The sequence below is a fragment of the Eucyclogobius newberryi genome, unplaced genomic scaffold, assembly GCF_026437365.1.
Source record: "Eucyclogobius newberryi isolate DKJ021-1_F unplaced genomic scaffold, fEucNew1.0.hap1 SCAF_22, whole genome shotgun sequence".
Taxonomy (NCBI): Eukaryota; Metazoa; Chordata; class Actinopteri; order Gobiiformes; family Gobiidae; genus Eucyclogobius; species Eucyclogobius newberryi.
Genome location: NW_027315857.1, coordinates 21,039,911 through 21,062,703, shown reverse-complemented (window position 1 = coordinate 21,062,703; position 22,793 = coordinate 21,039,911). Strand labels below are relative to the sequence as shown.

At 48.4% G+C, this 22,793-nt stretch overlaps 1 protein-coding gene across 1 annotated transcript in view; it reads right to left on the bottom strand.

The window, feature by feature from the left end:
* The window catches only part of cyp26b1 (cytochrome P450, family 26, subfamily b, polypeptide 1), a 45,493-nt gene extending 41,400 nt beyond the window's left edge, over window positions 1-4,093 (bottom strand). Inside the window, exon 1 of the mRNA XM_072458753.1 lies at window positions 3,781-4,093. Coding sequence (XP_072314854.1) covers window positions 3,781-3,984 — 204 coding nt within the window. The 5' untranslated portion in view covers window positions 3,985-4,093. The remainder of the gene's footprint in view (window positions 1-3,780) is intronic.
* Window positions 4,094-22,793: the final 18,700 nt, after the last annotated feature.

Sequence of the window (22,793 nt, the reverse complement as noted above, 5' to 3'; positions counted from 1 at the left end):
CTGAACTCTGAACAAAACCACATGCTTTGAGTAAATGAAGACTTCTCCATTAAAAATTCGCCCAAGATGATCATCGACAACAAAGAAATAACTGAAGCTCAAAATCGATTAAAATGCGATTAAAATTCCCTCCGGTGAGAAACGCCCAACGCACAAGGCTCAGCTCTGTAGAGCCGCGACGGAACTCGTTGGCGAATGGGTCAAACGCGGAATCGCCTTCAGCTTATCGTGCGTTGTTTCGCCCCCCTTCCTGTTTCGCCGGGCTCGGGACCGGGCCAGGTAAGTCGAATCTCACCGATATCTGTGCACGTGGCAAGATCGGACGGGAAAGGCTGGCAGACGGCCGGTGATCGCCTGCACCTCGCGTCCTAAGCCGGCGCCCCGGGTCCCAAAACCGCAGCCCCGTTCGATGAATAATTTCGGGGAGAGGTTCAGCCGCGGTTCCTGCCCCGCGTTCATTTCCTCCGGTCTGACCCACTTTCTGAATCCTGTCTGCGCTCCATCTGTGTCCACTGAACAGGCAGAAACCCAACCCGGCAGAGCGATGGGCAAAAGCTCTTCGCAACCGCGCAGAAAAGAACCAAAAAGCGACTGTTTTTGTGTTTTTTCTGTGAACTCTTAAGCGCCCGGAGAACCCGATTGTATTGACTGTACTCTTACTAGCGACAAACTCAGAACGTGGCGCCCGGTCTCGTCTAATTTGGTCATTTTATCGATCAAAAATAAGGAGTAACGAGCCTGATGTGTCGGTGAAATACAAAAGAAAAAAAACGTTTCGAGATGAGAGCGCGTTGGCGTCACGTCGCCGTCCGGAAACCGCTGTTCTGAAGCTGTGCACGTGCGCGGGAAGCATGCATGTGAATGCTCGCGGTGTAGCGTTTGAATTATATGACATTTTAAGTGTTGAAAATATATGAGATGAAACCAGTTGTGAAAATAGTACAGAAGCAACAATCACCCGAGTCATTTTTCAAGGTTTTGGGATGAAAATGCCGGATTACGTGATCGCGACTACGTAGAACAGTTTGTACGCTTTCCGTCTACTTTTGAAAAAACGGACAGAAACAACGAAAAAACGAAAAAACAAGTTGAAGTAAAAGCATAACGTTTTTGACTGTAAAAATCTTCCGTATTGTCCCAAAACTGAACAAATGACACTTATATGAAAAATAATGTCGACCAATCAAAAAAGTTTTACAGTTTTTTTACAAAACCGGCGATATGCAACTCTAATAATTCATTGCAGCGATATTTTCAACAAATATTCAAACCTACAAAAGGAACATAATGTGCCGTTTGCATCACATAAAACCAAAGTGACCGCACCAAGCAGCTTGTTTTAGCCCGCTTTAGCTTAGCTGGCTCGTGCTAATGTTAAACGCCGTATGCTAGGCCAATACTGCGCGCTCCAACGTACATATATCACGTACTCCTGTTTATTTGACCAGTCGTCCGTGTATTTAGGCTAACTCGCGTCCCAGTGCACGTGTGTTCTCCGCCGGTGGCTCCCTTTTGGCACCAGGGCCCGGCGGCTAACGAGAGCCGACAGCATTTTGGACCCAGATCCACAAAACAATTTCGAGGGACGAGGCTCTGCTGCTGCGGCCGTGCGATCGCGATGGACAGTTTGAGCAGGAAGACTGAGCTGTGCAGGCGGGGAATGGGCAATTAGAGGGTATTTTTTTTAATATATTACAAGTTTGTTTGTGCAGATGTCAAAAATGCTGAATACGAAATACACACAAACATGTGATTTACTTCATATAAGGCTAAAGATTAAAACATATAAATAAATAAATAAATAGAGAGGGTGAATAGAACTTTAACAGACTTTAATTATTTTTACTGTCACAATTGTTTTAATCTAGAAACTCTATTTGGCCTGAATTTTAGTTTTACATAATTTAATAAGTTAGTAAGAAGTTAATAACATGTAATTACATTCATAAAAGGCAATGTGCGTTGGCTAATTGGATTCAGCAATTCAACATTTTACAGCAAAGAAGAAGTCTATTGGAGGCTATATAATTGTACGGCGTTAAGATATTTTCTATCTATTAATACCAGATAATAATAGTGATAATAATAATAATGATGATATTAAAAATAGTTAGCGCTCTCAAAGAGGATTTACAAAAAAATACACAAAATTAGTAACAGTTCAGGCTATTTCTAATGATTCATGCTGAAAGTACATTATTATTATTTTTCTTTAGTTTTTAAGTGAATGAAAAATAATTCATAAGTCATTTCCTGCACTTAAACCAGATAAAACTGCCTTTGGTATAATGTATTTCACTGTAATTGTCTGCACTTTACAATCATCACTGTTCAGACACTTTAGAGCCATTGATTACATTGACCTTTGACCCTTTGACCTTTGAACCTGAGATTTCCTCCTCAAACCCGGGTCATGACCCTGAAGTCAAGGCCAGGACTACGACCATCAAATGTGTTTGTGGAAACACGAACATGAAGACATTCTACATATTTAATCATTGTATTTCCCATTTAAATAAATACATTATTAGATTCACTTTTAGGCTGAAACTTTTGTTTGGGAACAACAAATGAATCAACAAAACAGGAATAATGCCAGAAGTAATGCCAATGAGCCACACATGAACAATTCAAATATTAAAAAGCAGAACAACATATCACACAGAAAGTACTATATTATAACACATGAAATACTATTTATTAATTACATTTAATTTTGGCAACGTCTTTAGCATTTTATGCTGCACATTTTGAGGAATAAGGAACATGCAGAAGTCCACTCCCCCTCAACCCGCCCCCCCTCACCCCTCACCCCTCACCCTCCCTCACCCGCGAGTGCTCTCTCTCTCTAGTTCACCCCCTCCCTCCCTCCTCCCTCCCTCACACTGACAGTGGAGTTGGGGTCAGCTCCTGCAGACTTTAAGAGCACATTTAGAACAGCCCAAAGATCTGACCAAAGGTCTGACCTGCTGCCCTCTCAGTGTCACATCAAGTGGACCTGGATCTGGGACATTGGACAGTTCTTCATATATATATAAACTGTTCATCTTCTGTCCAGATGAACATGAGGATAAAGAGCTGAGCTGGTGCAGGACAGTGCACTTTGACCTCCTCAGGTTTGTACACTTTGTACTGCGCGTGCGCGCCTCTGGCGCTGTTCTCGTGCGCATCCGCGCCTTTGATGTGACACGGTTTAAACTCATCCAAAAGTATGTTTTCTGTGTCAGAGCCGAAACTAGACAGCAGTGGCAGATCAAAGGAGCACGGAGTTAATTAGACGTAGTTAATTAAACGTTTACGTAAGAAAAGTGTCCTATAATAAACTACCTGTCGTATTGTGGCAGTAAAAGTTGAATAACTGTCACTGTTTCTGATGGAGCTGAGGACGCGCGTGCGAGAGTCATTCTGTGACAAGTATCCTAAATATGATATGTATATGATATTATATGTGACATAAACTGAAGTAAACACTAGTTTCACGAGGAGAGGAAAATAAACCAGAGAAAAATCTCCCATTAAAGACACATGAGAGGACCGTGTCCGCGTGACGGACGTGAATGAAACACTGAACTGGATCAGGAACTATTTGAATGAATAAAGTTCTGCTTCATCATTTTACCAGTAAACAATGTGACATGTGGCACAAGTACAAATAAATAATACATAAAGCTTCTAGTGTGAGTGGCTCTTGGCACAAGTGTCTCTGGAGCTTTAGGGCGCAAACTTAAATCAACTTTGCACAGATTCAGAGAGTTTGAATGACGCGTCCCGCCCCGTTACCTGCATGAGCCAGTGGCACGTCTCTCCGATGATCGGGAAGCCCATGGATCCTTTGGGCATCGGCAGTTTGCAGTTCTTGTCCCGCGTGGCCGTCCACCGGAGCTGCCACAGCTGCTGCGACACCGCGAGCAGCAGCGCCACGGACACGAGGCACGCGGCCAGCGTGGCCAGCGCGGACACCAGGTCAAACGTGCTGAAGACCATCACGGAGGAAGTCCCGTTTGTCCCGGGGCAGCGGTGGAGCGCGGACAGAAGGCCGTGAGAAGTCAAGAAAGAGCGCTCCGTCTTTGCGTAAAAGCGCAGTTCTCCTGAACGCGCGCGCCGCTGTGCGCGCAATGAATGGACCGTTTACAAATGTCTAAATGGACTCAGTCTCTGCGTGAACCGGAGCAAGAACCTCCTGAAAGAGCCTACAGGAGAAAGCGCCTACAGGAGAAAGAGCCTACAGGAGGCGTCTGTCAGTGTCACCACAGCGGTACAATCCACCTTTACGCACGGGGCGCGCGGGGCGCGCGGCACGCTGCTCTGCGTCTGGCTGGAACTGGAAAAGTCATTCTGTTTTCTACAAAGTTCACTAAAGTTTTCAAAACTTTGCAAAGTCCAAATCCTCAAACGGGAGTCTTAAAGTGACTTTAGGAGGTCTCAGAGGCGTGCGTAAAAGGAACTGCGGCCACAACTTTAAACGTCTTCAAAACCTGTTCCAAAGTTGCTCTAAACTCTCAGATGTGTCTCGCTCGGCTCCACAGAAGAGTCAGAGTCACAGAGAGTCACAGAGAGTCACAGAGAGTCTGAGAGTCAGAGAGAGTCTGAGGAGGAGGATGCTGGAGCTCAGAGATGTAGCGCGTCTCACTGTGGACTGCGGCTCTGCGCCTCAGAGCGCCTTTGAAAAGGTGCAGGAGATGCTCTGCTCCTGGTCCTCCTCCTCTTCCTCTCTCTCTAACTCTCTTCCTCTCTCTCTAACTCTCTTCCTCTCTCTCTAACTCTCTTCCTCTCTCTCTAACTCTCTTCCTCTCTCTCTAACTCTCTCTCTCTCTCTCTAACTCTCTCTCTCTCTCTCTCTAACTCTCACTTCTGTACACGTGCGCGCGCGCGTGCGGTGTTTACACAGCGCAGTTCAATGAAAGCCTCGTCTCTCTCTCTCTCTCTCTAACTCTCTCTCTCTCTCTCTCTCCCTCTCTCCCTCTCTCTCCCTCTCTCTCTCTCTCCCCCTCTCCCCGCGCGCTCACTCTTGGCCCCGCCCCTGAGCCTGGAGCTCGTGGAGGCTGCGTGGAGCGTGCTCCTCTGGATTGACGCCAGACTCCAACACAAACAGAGGAGAGAGCGCGCGCGGAGGCACGTCCCGCTCTGCGCTCCGGGCGCAGGTCGCGTCCTTCTGCAGGAAGAAACACTCTGCTTTTTACAGCAGTGAATGAGCTTCTGCAGAGCCATGACCCCCGCAGCAAGAATCAGGACTTTAGTTTGGGAATTAACTCTACAATGTACCAATGTTCGGTTTGTTTGCGCGCGTGCCCAATGTGCCCATCCCACACAGAGAACCGGGACGTCCCGTCCCCGCGGGGCCAGTGGGACATTAATGTTCATGTTTCAAACACAGGTATAACATGCAAACTCCACAGAGGTCTTCAGTCCAAGGCAAGTTTAAATGTGACAAACTCAAACCCGCAACAGCGAATGGCACATGCCGCGTGCGGCGGTGTCAGCCCCGCCCCCCGCGCAGTAAAGTAGAAAGAAATGTGCAAAAAGTAAGAATACAATGTGGACACAAGAGCTTTTCTGTGGTTTATGTGGAATAATATGTAAATGATGCAGTCATAGTTAACATTGGCACAAAGTCCAAATACACGAATTGATCAAACAGAGCCAAATAAATACATAAATAGATAAATGCGCACTTCATAGCATGATTTAATGTTTTCATTACATGTTTCATTCCTGGCTAAACGTGCAGTGCAGTTTGTTGCGTGTTTGTTGCGTGTTTGTGGGATTCCCTCAGAGCTGCGCAGAAGGAAGCTCAATGCTGCCGCCTAGAGGAGAGAACAGGAACAGAAGACTCACTGTCCAGAGGGTTTGAATGTGGGAAAGTGGCCAGGAAGAATTCACTGTTCGCGCTCTTGAAATAAATGAAAAAAGGAGGGAAACACACTCACTTGTTGGATTAAATCATGTTATTGGTCTAATATTGGTGGATTTACCTCGTGGGAACCGGATGTTTGCTCCACGGTGTTAATTTCATCCACTAAAATACATTCTTCATTGTTATATATTTTTTTCCAGACTAAAATAAAGTGTATTCAAAATTTGATATATTTTTATTATTATTAGGCCCGAGCGCCACAAGCCTATTAGTTCTGTAAAGCAGTGCGAAGCACGGCTGTGAAAGTGTGCTCGCCCACTTCCAAACACTCAATAACGCACTCCTCCCTCATGCACGCCCCGTGCATACTAATTAGTAGTAAGAAAATGGAACATTACCGTTGTAAACGGGCGAAGCCTGTGCAAAAGTGCGCACTAAACAAGTTAGCACTTGTCGTCATCCCCATATAAAGAGCTCATTTGTGCTAAGTAGTTTACAAATACGTTCCCCATCTCTTGCATGTTCCGTGCATACGAACATGTAATGCAAAAAATTAACAGTATTACTGTATAGAGGGCCAAAAACACAAAGTGGGCGGAGCCCACTCAAAATTGACGAAAGTACCCGTCAGTGACCAGGGACCCACACCATGAGGTAGGAAAGCGCGAGCGCTTTCCGAAAATGTATAGTTTATGATATTTGAAAAATGGGAAACATCGGAATTATTCTTCTTTCTTCTCGGGACCGACCCCCCTATCTTTCACCCAGTGAACATTGTTGAAAAGTCACAAAAAATTGCACGCCTCTAAAAATCGTGCCTCTCTATATTCTGGCTATCTCTTTTTTCTCAAATTAAAAAAATTGGCGCGTCAGCGCCCCCAAATGTACCAAAAATGCATTGACAGATGGGATATGACCCAAAAATAATCTGATCGTAGAATCATGAAATTTGGCGCAGAAGTAGATGGTGACAAGAGAACTAAAAAATATTATTACGGCAACGCCGTCCGCCCAATCAAATGTCGGCCATATTGGTTCAAAAATGGCTAAGCTTGATTCAGGAGTTTTTTCAAATACGTCGTACTTTTACAAACTCCTGGTGAAAATGCTACTGAGGAGTGGGACATCAAAAGTTATTAAAATTACATTGATACCTGTCACGGTCTCTGTGCGGCTTTGCCGCAAACTGTAGCTAGAATTTCAGAAATTTCCCAAATTTTAAATGTTGCTGCCGTTTGCGCTGATAAAGTCCAAATTGCGTCAAATTAGAATCAGTTGTTGAACTCTTTGCCCTAAACCTACTTGAAGTGAAAATAATTAATTTGGCGTGACAGCACCCCCTACAGATTTTATATGGAGGTTAAATGTTTAGTTTTGCTAAATTTTACGAAATTTGAGACAAAATTCAATTTTGGCATCCCAATCAAAAAAGTAAATGAGACCCATGTCATAATTATTACGGCTTTGCCGTAGCGATGGCAGAAACCTCCCATGTTATTCCAATGGGGAAATCGCCAGAACATGTTTACACTTTATACCAGGGGTGTCAAACTCATTTGGGCCGCGGGCCGAAATTCGACGCTCAGGCTGGGTCGCGGGCCGAACATAACGTAAAACATAAAACTATTAAAAATATAAGAAATAAATAGCTTTATATAGCCTACGCTGTTTTGAAGCAATTTCTGGATCGATTAAAAAAAATTACAAAACCTTTTTTCTCATAAACTGAAATGTATTTAGAAAAACAAGTGTCATTTCACCAATACTGTGCTTCAGTTTATGTCATCACAACTTCAGAGTTGATCTACAGTTCTACACAGAGATAAACATTTGACTTTATAACAAAATAAACTTCTCTAGATCTAAAAAACCTTTTAAATGTACTAACTAACATTTCCACGTCTGTGTAGTTATCTGTACACCTGAACTGACTCACCACTAAACTGCTGCTCAAAAGTGCTTAAAGTGCACTTCCCCTTCGGCAGCTCACGCGGGGAGGGGCGGCCACCGCCGGCATTGTGGGACGCGTAGTTTTAGCGATAAAAACGGTTACGGATGTAACTACGGTTCTATGAATCTATTTCAAAAAACAAAACAAAAAAACATTTTTAAAATTTATTTTTAAATACAAATTTGAAATGTTCGGCGGGCCGGATTAAAACGTCTGGCGGGCCGGATTTGGCCCGCGGGCCAGAGTTTGACACCTATGCTGTATACTCCCCGGTCTTTAGCCCTATTAACCTGACATTTTGGTAAGATGTACGGAACAAAATCTGTAAAAAATGCGCAGAAAGACGTCGTTGTTTGGACCGAATGAAATGATGAACGAGGAGGAAAAAGAACAGAGGATCGTGCGGATCAGAGGAAGACGGATGGGATCGTTTTATCTGAAGCTCGCACCTCGTGTTTCTCCTCGGCGGGATTTGAGAAGACGGTTTTCAGGCGCTTTTGGTAAATCGTTCATGACGGCGAGAAAGCGTTCAGCGAGATATTACGTAGACTGCATCACGCCATCAGAGGGGGAGGAGTTTAGGAGAAATTCTACTTTTCCGACAAAGTTTTGGTTCTTCTTCTTCTCTCTGTGAAATGGTTTGGAAGTGTCAGATTTTAAAAACATTTACAGTCGTTTCTCTAAATACTTCTCACTCTGGATCAGTTTGACTTTATTTGTGAAGCGAGTGTAATTCAAGCACTTTGAGCTGTTGAATGACGATAAAAGATCTGAAACAAGGTCTCAACAAGAAGGTTTAGGGTGCGAAGATCAGGACAGACAACAAGCCCAAGACGAGTCCCAAGTCAAGTCCAAGTCAAGTCCCAAGACGAGTCCCAAGACATGTCCCAAGACGAGTCCCAAGACGAGTCCCAAGACGAGTCCCAAGACAAGTCCCAAGACATGTCCCAAGACATGTCCCAAGACAAGTCCCAAGACAAGTCCCAAGACAAGTCCCAAGACATGTCCCAAGACATGTCCCAAGACGAGTCCCAAGACGAGTCCCAAGACAAGTCCCAAGACATGTCCCAAGACATGTCCCAAGACATGTCCCAAGACAAGTCCCAAGACAAGTCCCAAGACATGTCCCAAGACGAGTCCCAAGACGAGTCCCAAGACAAGTCCCAAGACAAGTCCCAAGACAAGTCCCAAGACATGTCCCAAGACGAGTCCCAAGACGAGTCCCAAGACGAGTCCCAAGACATGTCCCAAGACGAGTCCCAAGACAAGTCCCAAGACATGTCCCAAGACGAGTCCCAAGACGAGTCCCAAGACGAGTCCCAAGACATGTTCCAAGACGAGTCCCAAGTCAAGTCCAAGTCAAGTCCCAAGACGAGTCCCAAGACGAGTCCCAAGACAAGTCCCAAGACATGTCCCAAGACATGTCCCAAGACAAGTCCCAAGACAAGTCCCAAGACAAGTCCCAAGACATGTCCCAAGACGAGTCCCAAGACGAGTCCCAAGACAAGTCCCAAGACATGTCCCAAGACATGTCCCAAGACAAGTCCCAAGACATGTCCCAAGACGAGTCCCAAGACGAGTCCCAAGACAAGTCCCAAGACAAGTCCCAAGACATGTCCCAAGACGAGTCCCAAGACGAGTCCCAAGACATGTCCCAAGACGAGTCCCAAGACAAGTCCCAAGACATGTCCCAAGACGAGTCCCAAGACGAGTCCCAAGACGAGTCCCAAGACATGTTCCAAGACGAGTCCCAAGACGAGTCCCAAGACGAGTCCCAAGACGAGTCCCAAGACGAGTCCCAAGACGAGTCCCAAGACATGTCCCAAGACGAGTCCCAAGACGAGTCCCAAGACGAGTCCCAAGACATGTCCCAAGACGAGTCCCAAGACGAGTCCCAAGACAAGTCCCAAGACAAGTCCCAAGACAAGTCCCAAGACATGTCCCAAGACGAGTCCCAAGACGAGTCCCAAGACGAGTCCCAAGTCATGTTCCAAGACGAGTCCCAAGACGAGTCCCAAGACGAGTCCCAAGACGAGTCCCAAGACATGTCCCAAGACGAGTCCCAAGACGAGTCCCAAGACGAGTCCCAAGACGAGTCCCAAGACATGTCCCAAGACATGTCCCAAGACAAGTCCCAAGACAAGTCCCAAGACATGTCCCAAGACGAGTCCCAAGACGAGTCCCAAGACGAGTCCCAAGACGAGTCCCAAGACGAGTCCCAAGACATGTCCCAAGACATGTCCCAAGACAAGTCCCAAGACAAGTCCCAAGACATGTCCCAAGACGAGTCCCAAGACGAGTCCCAAGACAAGTCCCAAGACAAGTCCCAAGACGAGTCCCAAGACGAGTCCCAAGACGAGTCCCAAGACGAGTCCCAAGACGAGTCCCAAGACATGTCCCAAGACGAGTCCCAAGACGAGTCCCAAGACAAGTCCCAAGACATGTCCCAAGACGAGTCCCAAGACGAGTCCCAAGACAAGTCCCAAGACATGTCCCAAGACATGTCCCAAGACATGTCCCAAGACAAGTCCCAAGACATGTCCCAAGACGAGTCCCAAGACGAGTCCCAAGACGAGTCCCAAGACGAGTCCCAAGACATGTCCCAAGACATGTCCCAAGACATGTCCCAAGACAAGTCCCAAGACAAGTCCCAAGACATGTCCCAAGACGAGTCCCAAGACGAGTCCCAAGACAAGTCCCAAGACAAGTCCCAAGACATCTCCCAAGACGAGTCCCAAGACGAGTCCCAAGACGAGTCCCAAGACATGTCCCAAGACGAGTCCCAAGACAAGTCCCAAGACATGTCCCAAGACGAGTCCCAAGACGAGTCCCAAGACGAGTCCCAAGTCATGTTCCAAGACGAGTCCCAAGACGAGTCCCAAGTCATGTTCCAAGACGAGTCCCAAGACGAGTCCCAAGACGAGTCCCAAGACGAGTCCCAAGACATGTCCCAACACGAGTCCCAAGACGAGTCCCAAGACGAGTCCCAAGACATGTCCCAAGACATGTCCCAAGACAAGTCCCAAGACAAGTCCCAAGACATGTCCCAAGACGAGTCCCAAGACGAGTCCCAAGACAAGTCCCAAGACATGTCCCAAGACATGTCCCAAGACATGTCCCAAGACAAGTCCCAAGACAAGTCCCAAGACATGTCCCAAGACGAGTCCCAAGACGAGTCCCAAGACAAGTCCCAAGACAAGTCCCAAGACATGTCCCAAGACGAGTCCCAAGACGAGTCCCAAGACGAGTCCCAAGACATGTCCCAAGACGAGTCCCAAGACAAGTCCCAAGACAGGTCCCAAGACGAGTCCCAAGACGAGTCCCAAGACGAGTCCCAAGTCATGTTCCAAGACGAGTCCCAAGACGAGTCCCAAGACATGTCCCAAGACGAGTCCCAAGACAAGTCCCAAGACAGGTCCCAAGACGAGTCCCAAGACGAGTCCCAAGACGAGTCCCAAGTCATGTTCCAAGACGAGTCCCAAGACGAGTCCCAAGACGAGTCCCAAGACGAGTCCCAAGACATGTCCCAAGACGAGTCCCAAGACGAGTCCCAAGACATGTCCCAAGACATGTCCCAAGACGAGTCCCAAGACGAGTCCCAAGACAAGTCCCAAGACAAGTCCCAAGACATGTCCCAAGACATGTCCCAAGACGAGTCCCAAGACGAGTCCCAAGACGAGTCCCAAGTCATGTTCCAAGACGAGTCCCAAGACGAGTCCCAAGACGAGTCCCAAGACGAGTCCCAAGACATGTCCCAAGACGAGTCCCAAGACGAGTCCCAAGACGAGTCCCAAGACAAGTCCCAAGACATGTCCCAAGACTTGTCCCAAGACAAGTCCCAAGACATGTCCCAAGACATGTCCCAAGACGAGTCCCAAGACGAGTCCCAAGACAAGTCCCAAGACATGTCCCAAGACATGTCCCAAGACAAGTCCCAAGACAAGTCCCAAGACATGTCCCAAGACGAGTCCCAAGACGAGTCCCAAGACGAGTCCCAAGACAAGTCCCAAGACAAGTCCCAAGACATGTCCCAAGACGAGTCCCAAGACGAGTCCCAAGACGAGTCCCAAGACAAGTCCCAAGACATGTCCCAAGACATGTCCCAAGACGAGTCCCAAGACGAGTCCCAAGACAAGTCCCAAGACATGTCCCAAAACGAGTCCCAAGACGAGTCCCAAGACGAGTCCCAAGACGAGTCCCAAGACAAGTCCCAAGACATGTCCCAAGACAAGTCCCAAGAGGAGTCCAAAGACGAGTCCCAAGACGAGTCCCAAGACATGTCCCAAGACGAGTCCCAAGACGAGTCCCAAGACAAGTCCCAAGACAAGTCCCAAGACAAGTCCAAGTCAAGTCCCAAGACGAGTCCCAAGTCATGTTCCAAGACAAGTCCCAAGACGAGTCCCAAGACATGTTCCAAGTCAAGTCCAAGTCAAGTCCCAAGTCAAGTCCAAGTCAAGTCCAAGTCAAGTCCCAAGTCAAGTCTCAAGTCGAGTCCCAAGTCATGTTCCAAGTCAAGTCCCAAGACGAGTCCCAAGTCATGTTCCAAGTCAAGTCCCAAGACGAGTCCCAAGTCATGTTCCAAGTCAAGTCCAAGTCAAGTCCCAAGTCAAGTCCAAGTCAAGTCTCAAGTCGAGTCCCAAGTCGAGTCCCAAGTCAAGTCCCAAGTCGAGTCCCAAGACGAGTCCCAAGACAAGTCCCAAGACATGTCCCAAGACGAGTCCCAAGACGAGTCCCAAGACGAGTCCCAAGACAAGTCCAAGTCAAGTCCAAGTCAAGTCCCAAGACGAGTCCCAAGTCATGTTCCAAGACGAGTCCCAAGACAAGTCCCAAGACGAGTCCCAAGACAAGTCCCAAGACATGTCCCAAGACGAGTCCCAAGACGAGTCCCAAGACGAGTCCCAAGACATGTCCCAAGACATGTCCCAAGACAAGTCCCAAGACAAGTCCCAAGATATGTCCCAAGACATGTCCCAAGACGAGTCCCAAGACGAGTCCCAAGACGAGTCCCAAGACATGTCCCAAGACAAGTCCCAAGACAAGTCCCAAGACATGTCCCAAGACGAGTCCCAAGACGAGTCCCAAGACAAGTCCCAAGACAAGTCCCAAGACATGTCCCAAGACGAGTCCCAAGACGAGTCCCAAGACGAGTCCCAAGACGAGTTCCAAGACAAGTCCCAAGACATGTCCCAAGACGAGTCCCAAGACGAGTCCCAAGACAAGTCCCAAGACATGTCCCAAGACATGTCCCAAGACGAGTCCCAAGACGAGTCCCAAGACAAGTCCCAAGACATGTCCCAAGACATGTCCCAAGACGAGTCCCAAGACGAGTCCCAAGACGAGTCCCAAGACAAGTCCCAAGACAAGTCCCAAGACATGTCCCAAGACGAGTCCCAAGACGAGTCCCAAGACGAGTCCCAAGACGAGTCCCAAGACATGTCCCAAGACGAGTCCCAAGACGAGTCCCAAGACAAGTCCCAAGACAAGTCCAAGTCAAGTCCCAAGACGAGTCCCAAGTCATGTTCCAAGACAAGTCCAAAGACGAGTCCCAAGACATGTTCCAAGTCAAGTCCAAGTCAAGTCAAGTCCAAGTCAAGTCCCAAGTCAAGTCCCAAGTCAAGTCTCAAGTCGAGTCCCAAGTCATGTTCCAAGTCAAGTCCCAAGACGAGTCCCAAGTCATGTTCCAAGTCAAGTCCCAAGACGAGTCCCAAGTCATGTTCCAAGTCAAGTCCAAGTCAAGTCCCAAGTCAAGTCCAAGTCAAGTCTCAAGTCGAGTCCCAAGTCGAGTCCCAAGTCAAGTCCCAAGTCGAGTCCCAAGACGAGTCCCAAGACAAGTCCCAAGACATGTCCCAAGACAAGTCCCAAGACGAGTCCCAGGACAAGTCCAAGTCAAGTCCCAAGACGAGTCCCAAGTCATGTCCCAAGACGAGTCCCAAGACGAGTCCCAAGACGAGTCCCAAGACGAGTCCCAAGACGAGTCCCAAGACGAGTCCCAAGACGAGTCCCAAGACGAGTCCCAAGACAAGTCCCAAGACATGTCCCAAGACAAGTCCCAAGACATGTCCCAAGACGAGTCCCAAGACGAGTCCCAAGACAAGTCCCAAGACATGTCCCAAGACATGTCCCAAGACAAGTCCCAAGACAAGTCCCAAGACATGTCCCAAGACGAGTCCCAAGACGAGTCCCAAGACAAGTCCCAAGACAAGTCCCAAGACATGTCCCAAGACATGTCCCAAGACGAGTCCCAAGACGAGTCCCAAGACGAGTCCCAAGACGAGTCCCAAGACAAGTCCCAAGACATGTCCCAAGACGAGTCCCAAGACGAGTCCCAAGACAAGTCCCAAGACATGTCCCAAGACATGTCCCAAGACGAGTCCCAAGACGAGTCCCAAGACGAGTCCCAAGACATGTCCCAAGGCGAGTCCCAAGACGAGTCCCAAGACGAGTCCCAAGACGAGTCCCAAGACAAGTCCCAAGACATGTCCCAAGACGAGTCCCAAGACGAGTCCCAAGACATGTCCCAAGACGAGTCCCAAGACGAGTCCCAAGACGAGTCCCAAGACAAGTCCCAAGACAAGTCCCAAGACAAGTCCAAGTCAAGTCCCAAGACGAGTCCCAAGTCATGTTCCAAGACAAGTCCCAAGACGAGTCCCAAGACATGTTCCAAGTCAAGTCCCAAGTCAAGTCCCAAGTCAAGTCCAAGTCAAGTCACAAGTCAAGTCTCAAGTCGAGTCCCAAGTCATGTTCCAAGTCAAGTCCCAAGACGAGTCCCAAGTCATGTTCCAAGTCAAGTCCCAAGACGAGTCCCAAGTCATGTTCCAAGTCAAGTCCAAGTCAAGTCCCAAGTCAAGTCCAAGTCAAGTCTCAAGTCGAGTCCCAAGTCGAGTCCCAAGTCAAGTCCCAAGTCGAGTCCCAAGACGAGTCCCAAGACAAGTCCCAAGACATGTCCCAAGACAAGTCCCAAGACGAGTCCCAAGACAAGTCCCAAGACATGTCCCAAGACGAGTCCCAAGACAAGTCCCAAGACGAGTCCCAAGACAAGTCCCAAGACATGTCCCAAGACGAGTCCCAAGACGAGTCCCAAGACGAGTACCAAGACATGTCCCAAGACGAGTCCCAAGACGAGTCCCAAGACGAGTCCAAGACATGTCCCAAGACGAGTCCCAAGACGAGTCCCAAGACATGTCCCAAGACGAGTCCCAAGACAAGTCCAAGTCAAGTCCCAAGACGAGTCCCAAGTCATGTTCCAAGACAAGTCCCAAGACGAGTCCCAAGACATGTTCCAAGTCAAGTCCAAGTCAAGTCCCAAGTCAAGTCTCAAGTCGAGTCCCAAGTCATGTTCCAAGTCAAGTCCCAAGACGAGTCCCAAGTCATGTTCCAAGTCAAGTCCCAAGACGAGTCCCAAGTCATGTTCCAAGTCAAGTCCAAGTCAAGTCCCAAGTCATGTTCCAAGTCAAGTCCCAAGTCATGTTCCAAGTCAAGTCCCAAGTCAAGTCCCAAGTCATGTTCCAAGTCAAGTCCCAAGTCATGTTCCAAGTCAAGTCCCAAGTCATGTCCCAAGTCAAGTCCCAAGTCATGTTCCAAGTCAAGTCCCAAGTCATGTTCCAAGTCAAGGCCAAGTCAAGTCCCAAGTCATGTTCCAAGTCAAGTCCCAAGTCAAGTCCAAGTCAAGTCCCAAGTCATGTTCCAAGTCAAGTCCAAGTCAAGTCCCAAGTCATGTTCCAAGTCAAGTCCAAGTCAAGTCCCAAGACGAGTCCCAAGTCATGTTCTAAGACGAGTCCCAAGACAAGTCCCAAGACGAGTCCCAAGACAAGTCCAAGTCAAGTCCCAAGACGAGTCCCAAGACGAGTCCCAAGACATGTCCCAAGACGAGTCCCAAGACAAGTCCAAGTCATGTCCCAAGACGAGTCCCAAGACGAGTCCCAAGACGAGTCCCAAGACGAGTCCCAAGACAAGTCCCAAGACGAGTCCCAAGTCAAGTCCAAGTCAAGTCCCAAGACGAGTCCCAAGACAAGTCCCAAGACGAGTCCCAAGACGAGTCCCAAGACGAGTCCCAAGACAAGTCCCAAGACATGTCCCAAGACGAGTCCCAAGACGAGTCCCAAGACGAGTCCCAAGACGAGTCCCAAGACAAGTCCCAAGACATGTCCCAAGACGAGTCCCAAGACAAGTCCAAGTCAAGTCCCAAGACGAGTCCCAAGTCATGTTCCAAGACGAGACCCAAGACAAGTTCCAAGACGAGTCCCAAGACAAGTCCCAAGACATGTCCCAAGACGAGTCCCAAGACGAGTCCCAAGACGAGTCCCAAGACGAGTCCCAAGACGAGTCCCAAGACAAGTCCCAAGACATGTCCCAAGACGAGTCCCAAGACGAGTCCCAAGACATGTCCCAAGACATGTCCCAAGACAAGTCCCAAGACGAGTCCCAAGACAAGTCCCAAGACATGTCCCAAGACGAGTCCCAAGACGAGTCCCAAGACGAGTCCCAAGACAAGTCCCAAGACATGTCCCAAGACAAGTCCCAAGACGAGTCCCAAGACGAGTCCCAAGACATGTCCCAAGACGAGTCCCAAGACGAGTCCCAAGACGAGTCCCAAGACGAGTCCCAAGACAAGTCCCAAGACAAGTCCCAAGACAAGTCCAAGTCAAGTCCCAAGACGAGTCCCAAGTCATGTTCCAAGACAAGTCCCAAGACGAGTCCCAAGACATGTTCCAAGTCAAGTCCAAGTCAAGTCCAAGTCAAGTCCAAGTCAAGTCCCAAGTCAAGTCAAAGTCAAGTCCCAAGTCAAGTCTCAAGTCGAGTCCCAAGTCATGTTCCAAGTCAAGTCCCAAGACGAGTCCCAAGTCATGTTCCAAGTCAAGTCCCAAGACGAGTCCCAAGTCATGTTCCAAGTCAAGTCCAAGTCAAGTCCCAAGTCAAGTCCAAGTCAAGTCTCAAGTCGAGTCCCAAGTCGAGTCCCAAGTCAAGTCCCAAGTCGAGTCCCAAGACGAGTCCCAAGACAAGTCCCAAGACATGTCCCAAGACAAGTCCCAAGACGAGTCCCAAGACAAGTCCCAAGACATGTCCCAAGACGAGTCCCAAGACGAGTCCCAAGACGAGTCCCAAGACAAGTCCCAAGACATGTCCCAAGACATGTCCCAAGACGAGTCCCAAGACGAGTCCCAAGACGAGTCCCAAGACATGTCCCAAGACGAGTCCCAAGACGAGTCCCAAGACGAGTCCCAAGACATGTCCCAAGACGAGTCCCAAGACGAGTCCCAAGACATGTCCCAAGACGAGTCCCAAGACAAGTCCAAGTCAAGTCCCAAGACGAGTCCCAAGTCATGTTCCAAGACAAGTCCCAAGACGAGTCCCAAGACATGTTCCAAGTCAAGTCCAAGTCAAGTCCCAAGTCAAGTCCAAGTCAAGTCCCAAGTCAAGTCTCAAGTCGAGTCCCAAGCCATGTTCCAAGTCAAGTCCCAAGACGAGTCCCAAGTCATGTTCCAAGTCAAGTCCCAAGACGAGTCCCAAGTCATGTTCCAAGTCAAGTCCAAGTCAAGTCCCAAGTCATGTTCCAAGTCAAGTCCCAAGTCATGTTCCAAGTCAAGTCCCAAGTCATGTTCCAAGTCAAGTCCAAGTCAAGTCCCAAGTCATGTTCCAAGTCAAGTCCAAGTCAAGTCCCAAGACGATTCCCAAGTCATGTTCTAAGACGAGTCCCAAGACGAGTCCCAAGACGAGTCCCAAGACATGTCCCAAGACGAGTCCCAAGACGAGTCCCAAGACATGTCCCAAGACGAGTCCCAAGACAAGTCCAAGTCAAGTCCCAAGACGAGTCCCAAGTCATGTTCCAAGACAAGTCCCAAGACGAGTCCCAAGACATGTTCCAAGTCAAGTCCAAGTCAAGTCCCAAGTCAAGTCCAAGTCAAGTCCCAAGTCAAGTCTCAAGTCGAGTCCCAAGTCATGTTCCAAGTCAAGTCCCAAGACGAGTCCCAAGTCATGTTCCAAGTCAAGTCCCAAGACGAGTCCCAAGTCATGTTCCAAGTCAAGTCCAAGTCAAGTCCCAAGTCATGTTCCAAGTCAAGTCCCAAGTCATGTTCCAAGTCAAGTCCCAAGTCATGTTCCAAGTCAAGTCCAAGTCAAGTCCCAAGTCATGTTCCAAGTCAAGTCCAAGTCAAGTCCCAAGACGAGTCCCAAGTCATGTTCTAAGACGAGTCCCAAGACAAGTCCCAAGACGAGTCCCAAGACAAGTCCAAGTCAAGTCCCAAGTCAAGTCCAAGTCAAGTCCCAAGTCATGTTCCAAGTCAAGTCCCAAGTCATGTTCCAAGTCAAGTCCCAAGTCATGTCTCAAGTCAAGTCCCAAGTCATGTTCCAAGTCAAGTCCCAAGTCATGTTCCAAGTCAAGGCCAAGTCAAGTCCCAAGTCATGTTCCAAGTCAAGTCCCAAGTCAAGTCCAAGTCAAGTCCCAAGTCATGTTCCAAGTCAAGTCCAAGTCAAGTCCCAAGTCATGTTCCAAGTCAAGTCCAAGTCAAGTCCCAAGACGAGTCCCAAGTCATGTTCTAAGACGAGTCCCAAGACAAGTCCCAAGACGAGTCCCAAGACAAGTCCAAGTCAAGTCCCAAGACGAGTCCCAAGACGAGTCCCAAGACATGTCCCAAGACAAGTCCAAGTCATGTCCCAAGACGAGTCCCAAGACGAGTCCCAAGACAAGTCCCAAGACGAGTCCCAAGACAAGTCCCAAGACGAGTCCCAAGTCAAGTCCAAGTCAAGTCCCAAGACGAGTCCCAAGACAAGTCCCAAGACGAGTCCCAAGACAAGTCCCAAGACGAGTCCCAAGACAAGTCCCAAGACATGTCCCAAGACGAGTCCCAAGACAAGTCCCAAGACGAGTCCCAAGACAAGTCCCAAGACGAGTCCCAAGACAAGTCCCAAGACATGTCCCAAGACGAGTCCCAAGACAAGTCCAAGTCAAGTCCCAAGACGAGTCCCAAGTCATGTTCCAAGACGAGACCCAAGACAAGTTCCAAGACGAGTCCCAAGACAAGTCCCAAGACATGTCCCAAGACGAGTCCCAAGACAAGTCCCAAGACGAGTCCCAAGACAAGTCCCAAGACGAGTCCCAAGACAAGTCCCAAGACATGTCCCAAGACGAGTCCCAAGTCAAGTCCAAGTCAAGTCCCAAGACGAGTCCCAAGTCATGTTCCAAGACGAGTCCCAAAACAAGTCCCAAGACGAGTCCCAAGACAAGTCCCAAGACATGTCCCAAGACGAGTCCCAAGACAAGTCCCAAGACGAGTCCCAAGACAAGTCCCAAGACATGTCCCAAGTCAAGTCCAAGTCAAGTCTCAAGTCGAGTCCCAAGTCATGTTCCAAGTCAAGTCCCACGACGAGTCCCAAGTCATGTTCCAAGTCAAGTCCAAGTCAAGTCCCAAGTCGAGTCCAAGTCAAGTCCCAAGTCAAGTCTCAAGTCGAGTCCCAAGTCATGTTCCAAGTCAAGTCCAAGTCAAGTCCCAAGTCAAGTCCAAGTCAAGTCTCAAGTCGAGTCCCAAGTCGAGTCCCAAGTCATGTTCCAAGTCATGTTCCAAGTCAAGTCCCAAGTCATGTTCCAAGTCAAGTCCCAAGTCAAGTCCCAAGTCAAGTCCCAAGTCAAGTCCCAAGTCATGTTCCAAGTCAAGTCCAAGTCAAGTCCCAAGTCATGTTCCAAGTCAAGTCCCAAGTCATAACCCAAGTCATGTTCCAAGTCAAGTCCCAAGTCAAGTCCCAAGTCAAGTCCCAAGTCAAGTCCAAGTCAAGTCCCAAGTCAAGTCCAAGTCAAGTCTCAAGTCGAGTCCCAAGTCATGTTCCAAGTCAAGTCCCAAGACGAGTCCCAAGTCATGTTCCAAGTCAAGTCCAAGTCAAGTCCCAAGTCAAGTCTCAAGTCGAGTCCCAAGTCATGTTCCAAGTCAAGTCCAAGTCAAGTCCAAGTCAAGTCCCAAGTCAAGTCCAAGTCAAGTCTCAAGTCGAGTCCCAAGTCATGTTCCAAGTCAAGTCCCAAGACGAGTCCCAAGTCATGTTCCAAGTCAAGTCCCAAGTCAAGTCCCAAGTCAAGTCCAAGTCAAGTCGAGTCCCAAGTCAAGTCCCAAGTCAAGTCCCAAGTCAAGTCCAAGTCATGTCCCAAGTCATGTTCCCAGTCAAGTCCAAGTCAAGTCCCAAGTCAAGTCCCAAGTCATGTTCCAAGTCAAGTCCCAAGTAATGTTCCAAGTCAAGTCCAAGTCAAGTCCCAAGTCATGTTCCAAGTCAAGTCCCAAGTCAAGTCCCAAGTCAAGTCCCAAGTCATGTTCCAAGTCAAGTCCCAAGTCAAGTCCCAAGACATGTTCCAAGTCATGTTCCAAGTCAAGTCCCAAGTGATGTTCCAAGTCAAGTCCCAAGTCAAGTCCCAAGTCAAGTCCCAAGTCAAGTCCCAAGTCAAGTCCAAGTCAAGTCCCAAGTCATGTTCCAAGTCAAGTCCAAGTCAAGTCCCAAGTCATGTTCCAAGTCAAGTCCCAAGTCATGTCCCAAGTCATGTTCCAAGTCAAGTCCCAAGTCAAGTCCCAAGTCAAGTCCCAAGTCATGTTCCAAGTCAAGTCCAAGTCAAGTCCCAAGTCATGTTCCAAGTCAAGTCCCAAGTCAAGTCCCAAGTCATGTCCCAAGTCATGTTCCAAGTCAAGTCCCAAGTCAAGTCCAAGTCAAGTCCCAAGTCAAATCCAAGTCAAGTCTCAAGTCGAGTCCCAAGTCATGTTCCAAGTCAAGTCCCAAGACGAGTCCCAAGTCATGTTTCCAAGTCAAGTCCAAGTCAAGTCCCAAGTCAAGTCTCAAGTCGAGTCCCAAGTCATGTTCCAAGTCAAGTCCAAGTCAAGTCCAAGTCAAGTCCAAGTCAAGTCCCAAGACGAGTCCCAAGTCATGTTCCAAGTCAAGTCCAAGTCAAGTCCCAAGTCAAGTCCAAGTCAAGTCGAGTCCCAAGTCATGTTCCAAGTCAAGTCCCAAGTCAAGTCCAAGTCATGTCCCAAGTCATGTTCCAAGTCAAGTCCAAGTCAAGTCCCAAGTCAAGTCCCAAGTCATGTTCCAAGTCAAGTCCCAAGTCATGTCCCAAGTCAAGTCCCAAGTCAAGTCCCAAGTCATGTTCCAAGTCATGTTCCAAGTCAAGTCCCAAGTCAAGTCCCAAGTCATGTTCCAAGTCAAGTCCCAAGTCATGTTCCAAGTCAAGTCCAAGTCAAGTCCCAAGTCATGTTCCAAGTCAAGTCCCAAGTCAAGTCCCAAGTCAAGTCCCAAGTCATGTTCCAAGTCAAGTCCCAAGTTAAGTCCCAAGTCATGTCCCAAGTCAAGTCCCAAGTCATGTCCCAAGTCATGTTCCAAGTCAAGTCCCAAGTCAAGTCCCAAGTCAAGTCCCAAGTCATGTTCCAAGTCAAGTCCAAGTCAAGTCCCAAGTCATGTTCCAAGTCAAGTCCCAAGTCAAGTCCCAAGTCAAGTCCCAAGTCAAATCCAAGTCAAATCCAAGTCAAGTCTCAAGTCGAGTCCCAAGTCATGTTCCAAGTCAAGTCCCAAGACGAGTCCCAAGTCATGTTTCCAAGTCAAGTCCAAGTCAAGTCCCAAGTCAAGTCTCAAGTCGAGTCCCAAGTCATGTTCCAAGTCAAGTCCAAGTCAAGTCCAAGTCAAGTCCAAGTCAAGTCCCAAGACGAGTCCCAAGTCATGTTCCAAGTCAAGTCCAAGTCATGTCCCAAGTCAAGTCCCAAGTCAAGTCCAAGTCAAGTCGAGTCCCAAGTCATGTTCCAAGTCAAGTCCCAAGTCAAGTCCAAGTCATGTCCCAAGTCATGTCCCAAGTCATGTTCCAAGTCAAGTCCAAGTCAAGTCCCAAGTCATGTCCCAAGTCAAGTCCCAAGTCAAGTCCCAAGTCATGTTCCAAGTCAAGTCCCAAGTCAAGTCCCAAGTCATGTTCCAAGTCAAGTCCCAAGTCAAGTCCAAGTCAAGTCCCAAGTCATGTTCCAAGTCAAGTCCCAAGTCAAGTCCCAAGTCATGTTCCAAGTCGAGTCCCAAGTTAAGTCCCAAGTCAAGTCCCAAGTCATGTCCCAAGTCAAGTCCCAAGTCAAGTTCCAAGTCAAGTCCCAAGTCAAGTCCCAAGTCATGTTCCAAGTCATGTTCCAAGTCAAGTCCCAAGTCAAGTCCCAAGTCAAGTCCCAAGTCAAGTCCCAAGTCATGTCCCAAGTCATGTCCCAAGTCAAGTCCCAAGTCAAGTCCCAAGTCATGTCCCAAGTCAAGTCCCAAGTCATGTCCCAAGTCAAGTCCCAAGTCAAGTCCCAAGTCATGTTCCAAGTCAAGTCCCAAGTCAAGTCCCAAGTCATGTCCCAAGTCATGTTCCAAGTCAAGTCCCAAGTCAAGTCCAAGTCAAGTCCCAAGTCAAGTCCAAGTCAAGTCTCAAGTCGAGTCCCAAGTCATGTTCCAAGTCAAGTCCCAAGACGAGTCCCAAGTCATGTTCCAAGTCAAGTCCAAGTCAAGTCCCAAGTCATGTCCCAAGTCAAGTCCCAAGTCAAGTCCCAAGTCAAGTCCCAAGTCATGTTCAAAGTCAAGTCCCAAGTCAAGTCCCAAGTCAAGTCCCAAGTCATGTTCAAAGTCAAGTCCAAAGTCATGTTCCAAGTCAAGTCCCAAGTCATGTCCCAAGTCATGTTCCAAGTCAAGTCCCAAGTCAAGTCCAAGTCAAGTCCCAAGTCAAGTCCAAGTCAAGTCTCAAGTCGAGTCCCAAGTCATGTTCCAAGTCAAGTCCCAAGACGAGTCCCAAGTCATGTTCCAAGTCAAGTCCAAGTCAAGTCCCAAGTCAAGTCTCAAGTTGAGTCCCAAGTCATGTTCCAAGTCAAGTCCAAGTCAAGTCCAAGTCAAGTCCCAAGTCAAGTCCAAGTCAAGTCTCAAGTCGAGTCCCAAGTCATGTTCCAAGTCAAGTCCCAAGACGAGTCCCAAGTCATGTTCCAAGTCAAGTCCCAAGTCAAGTCCCAAGTCAAGTCCAAGTCA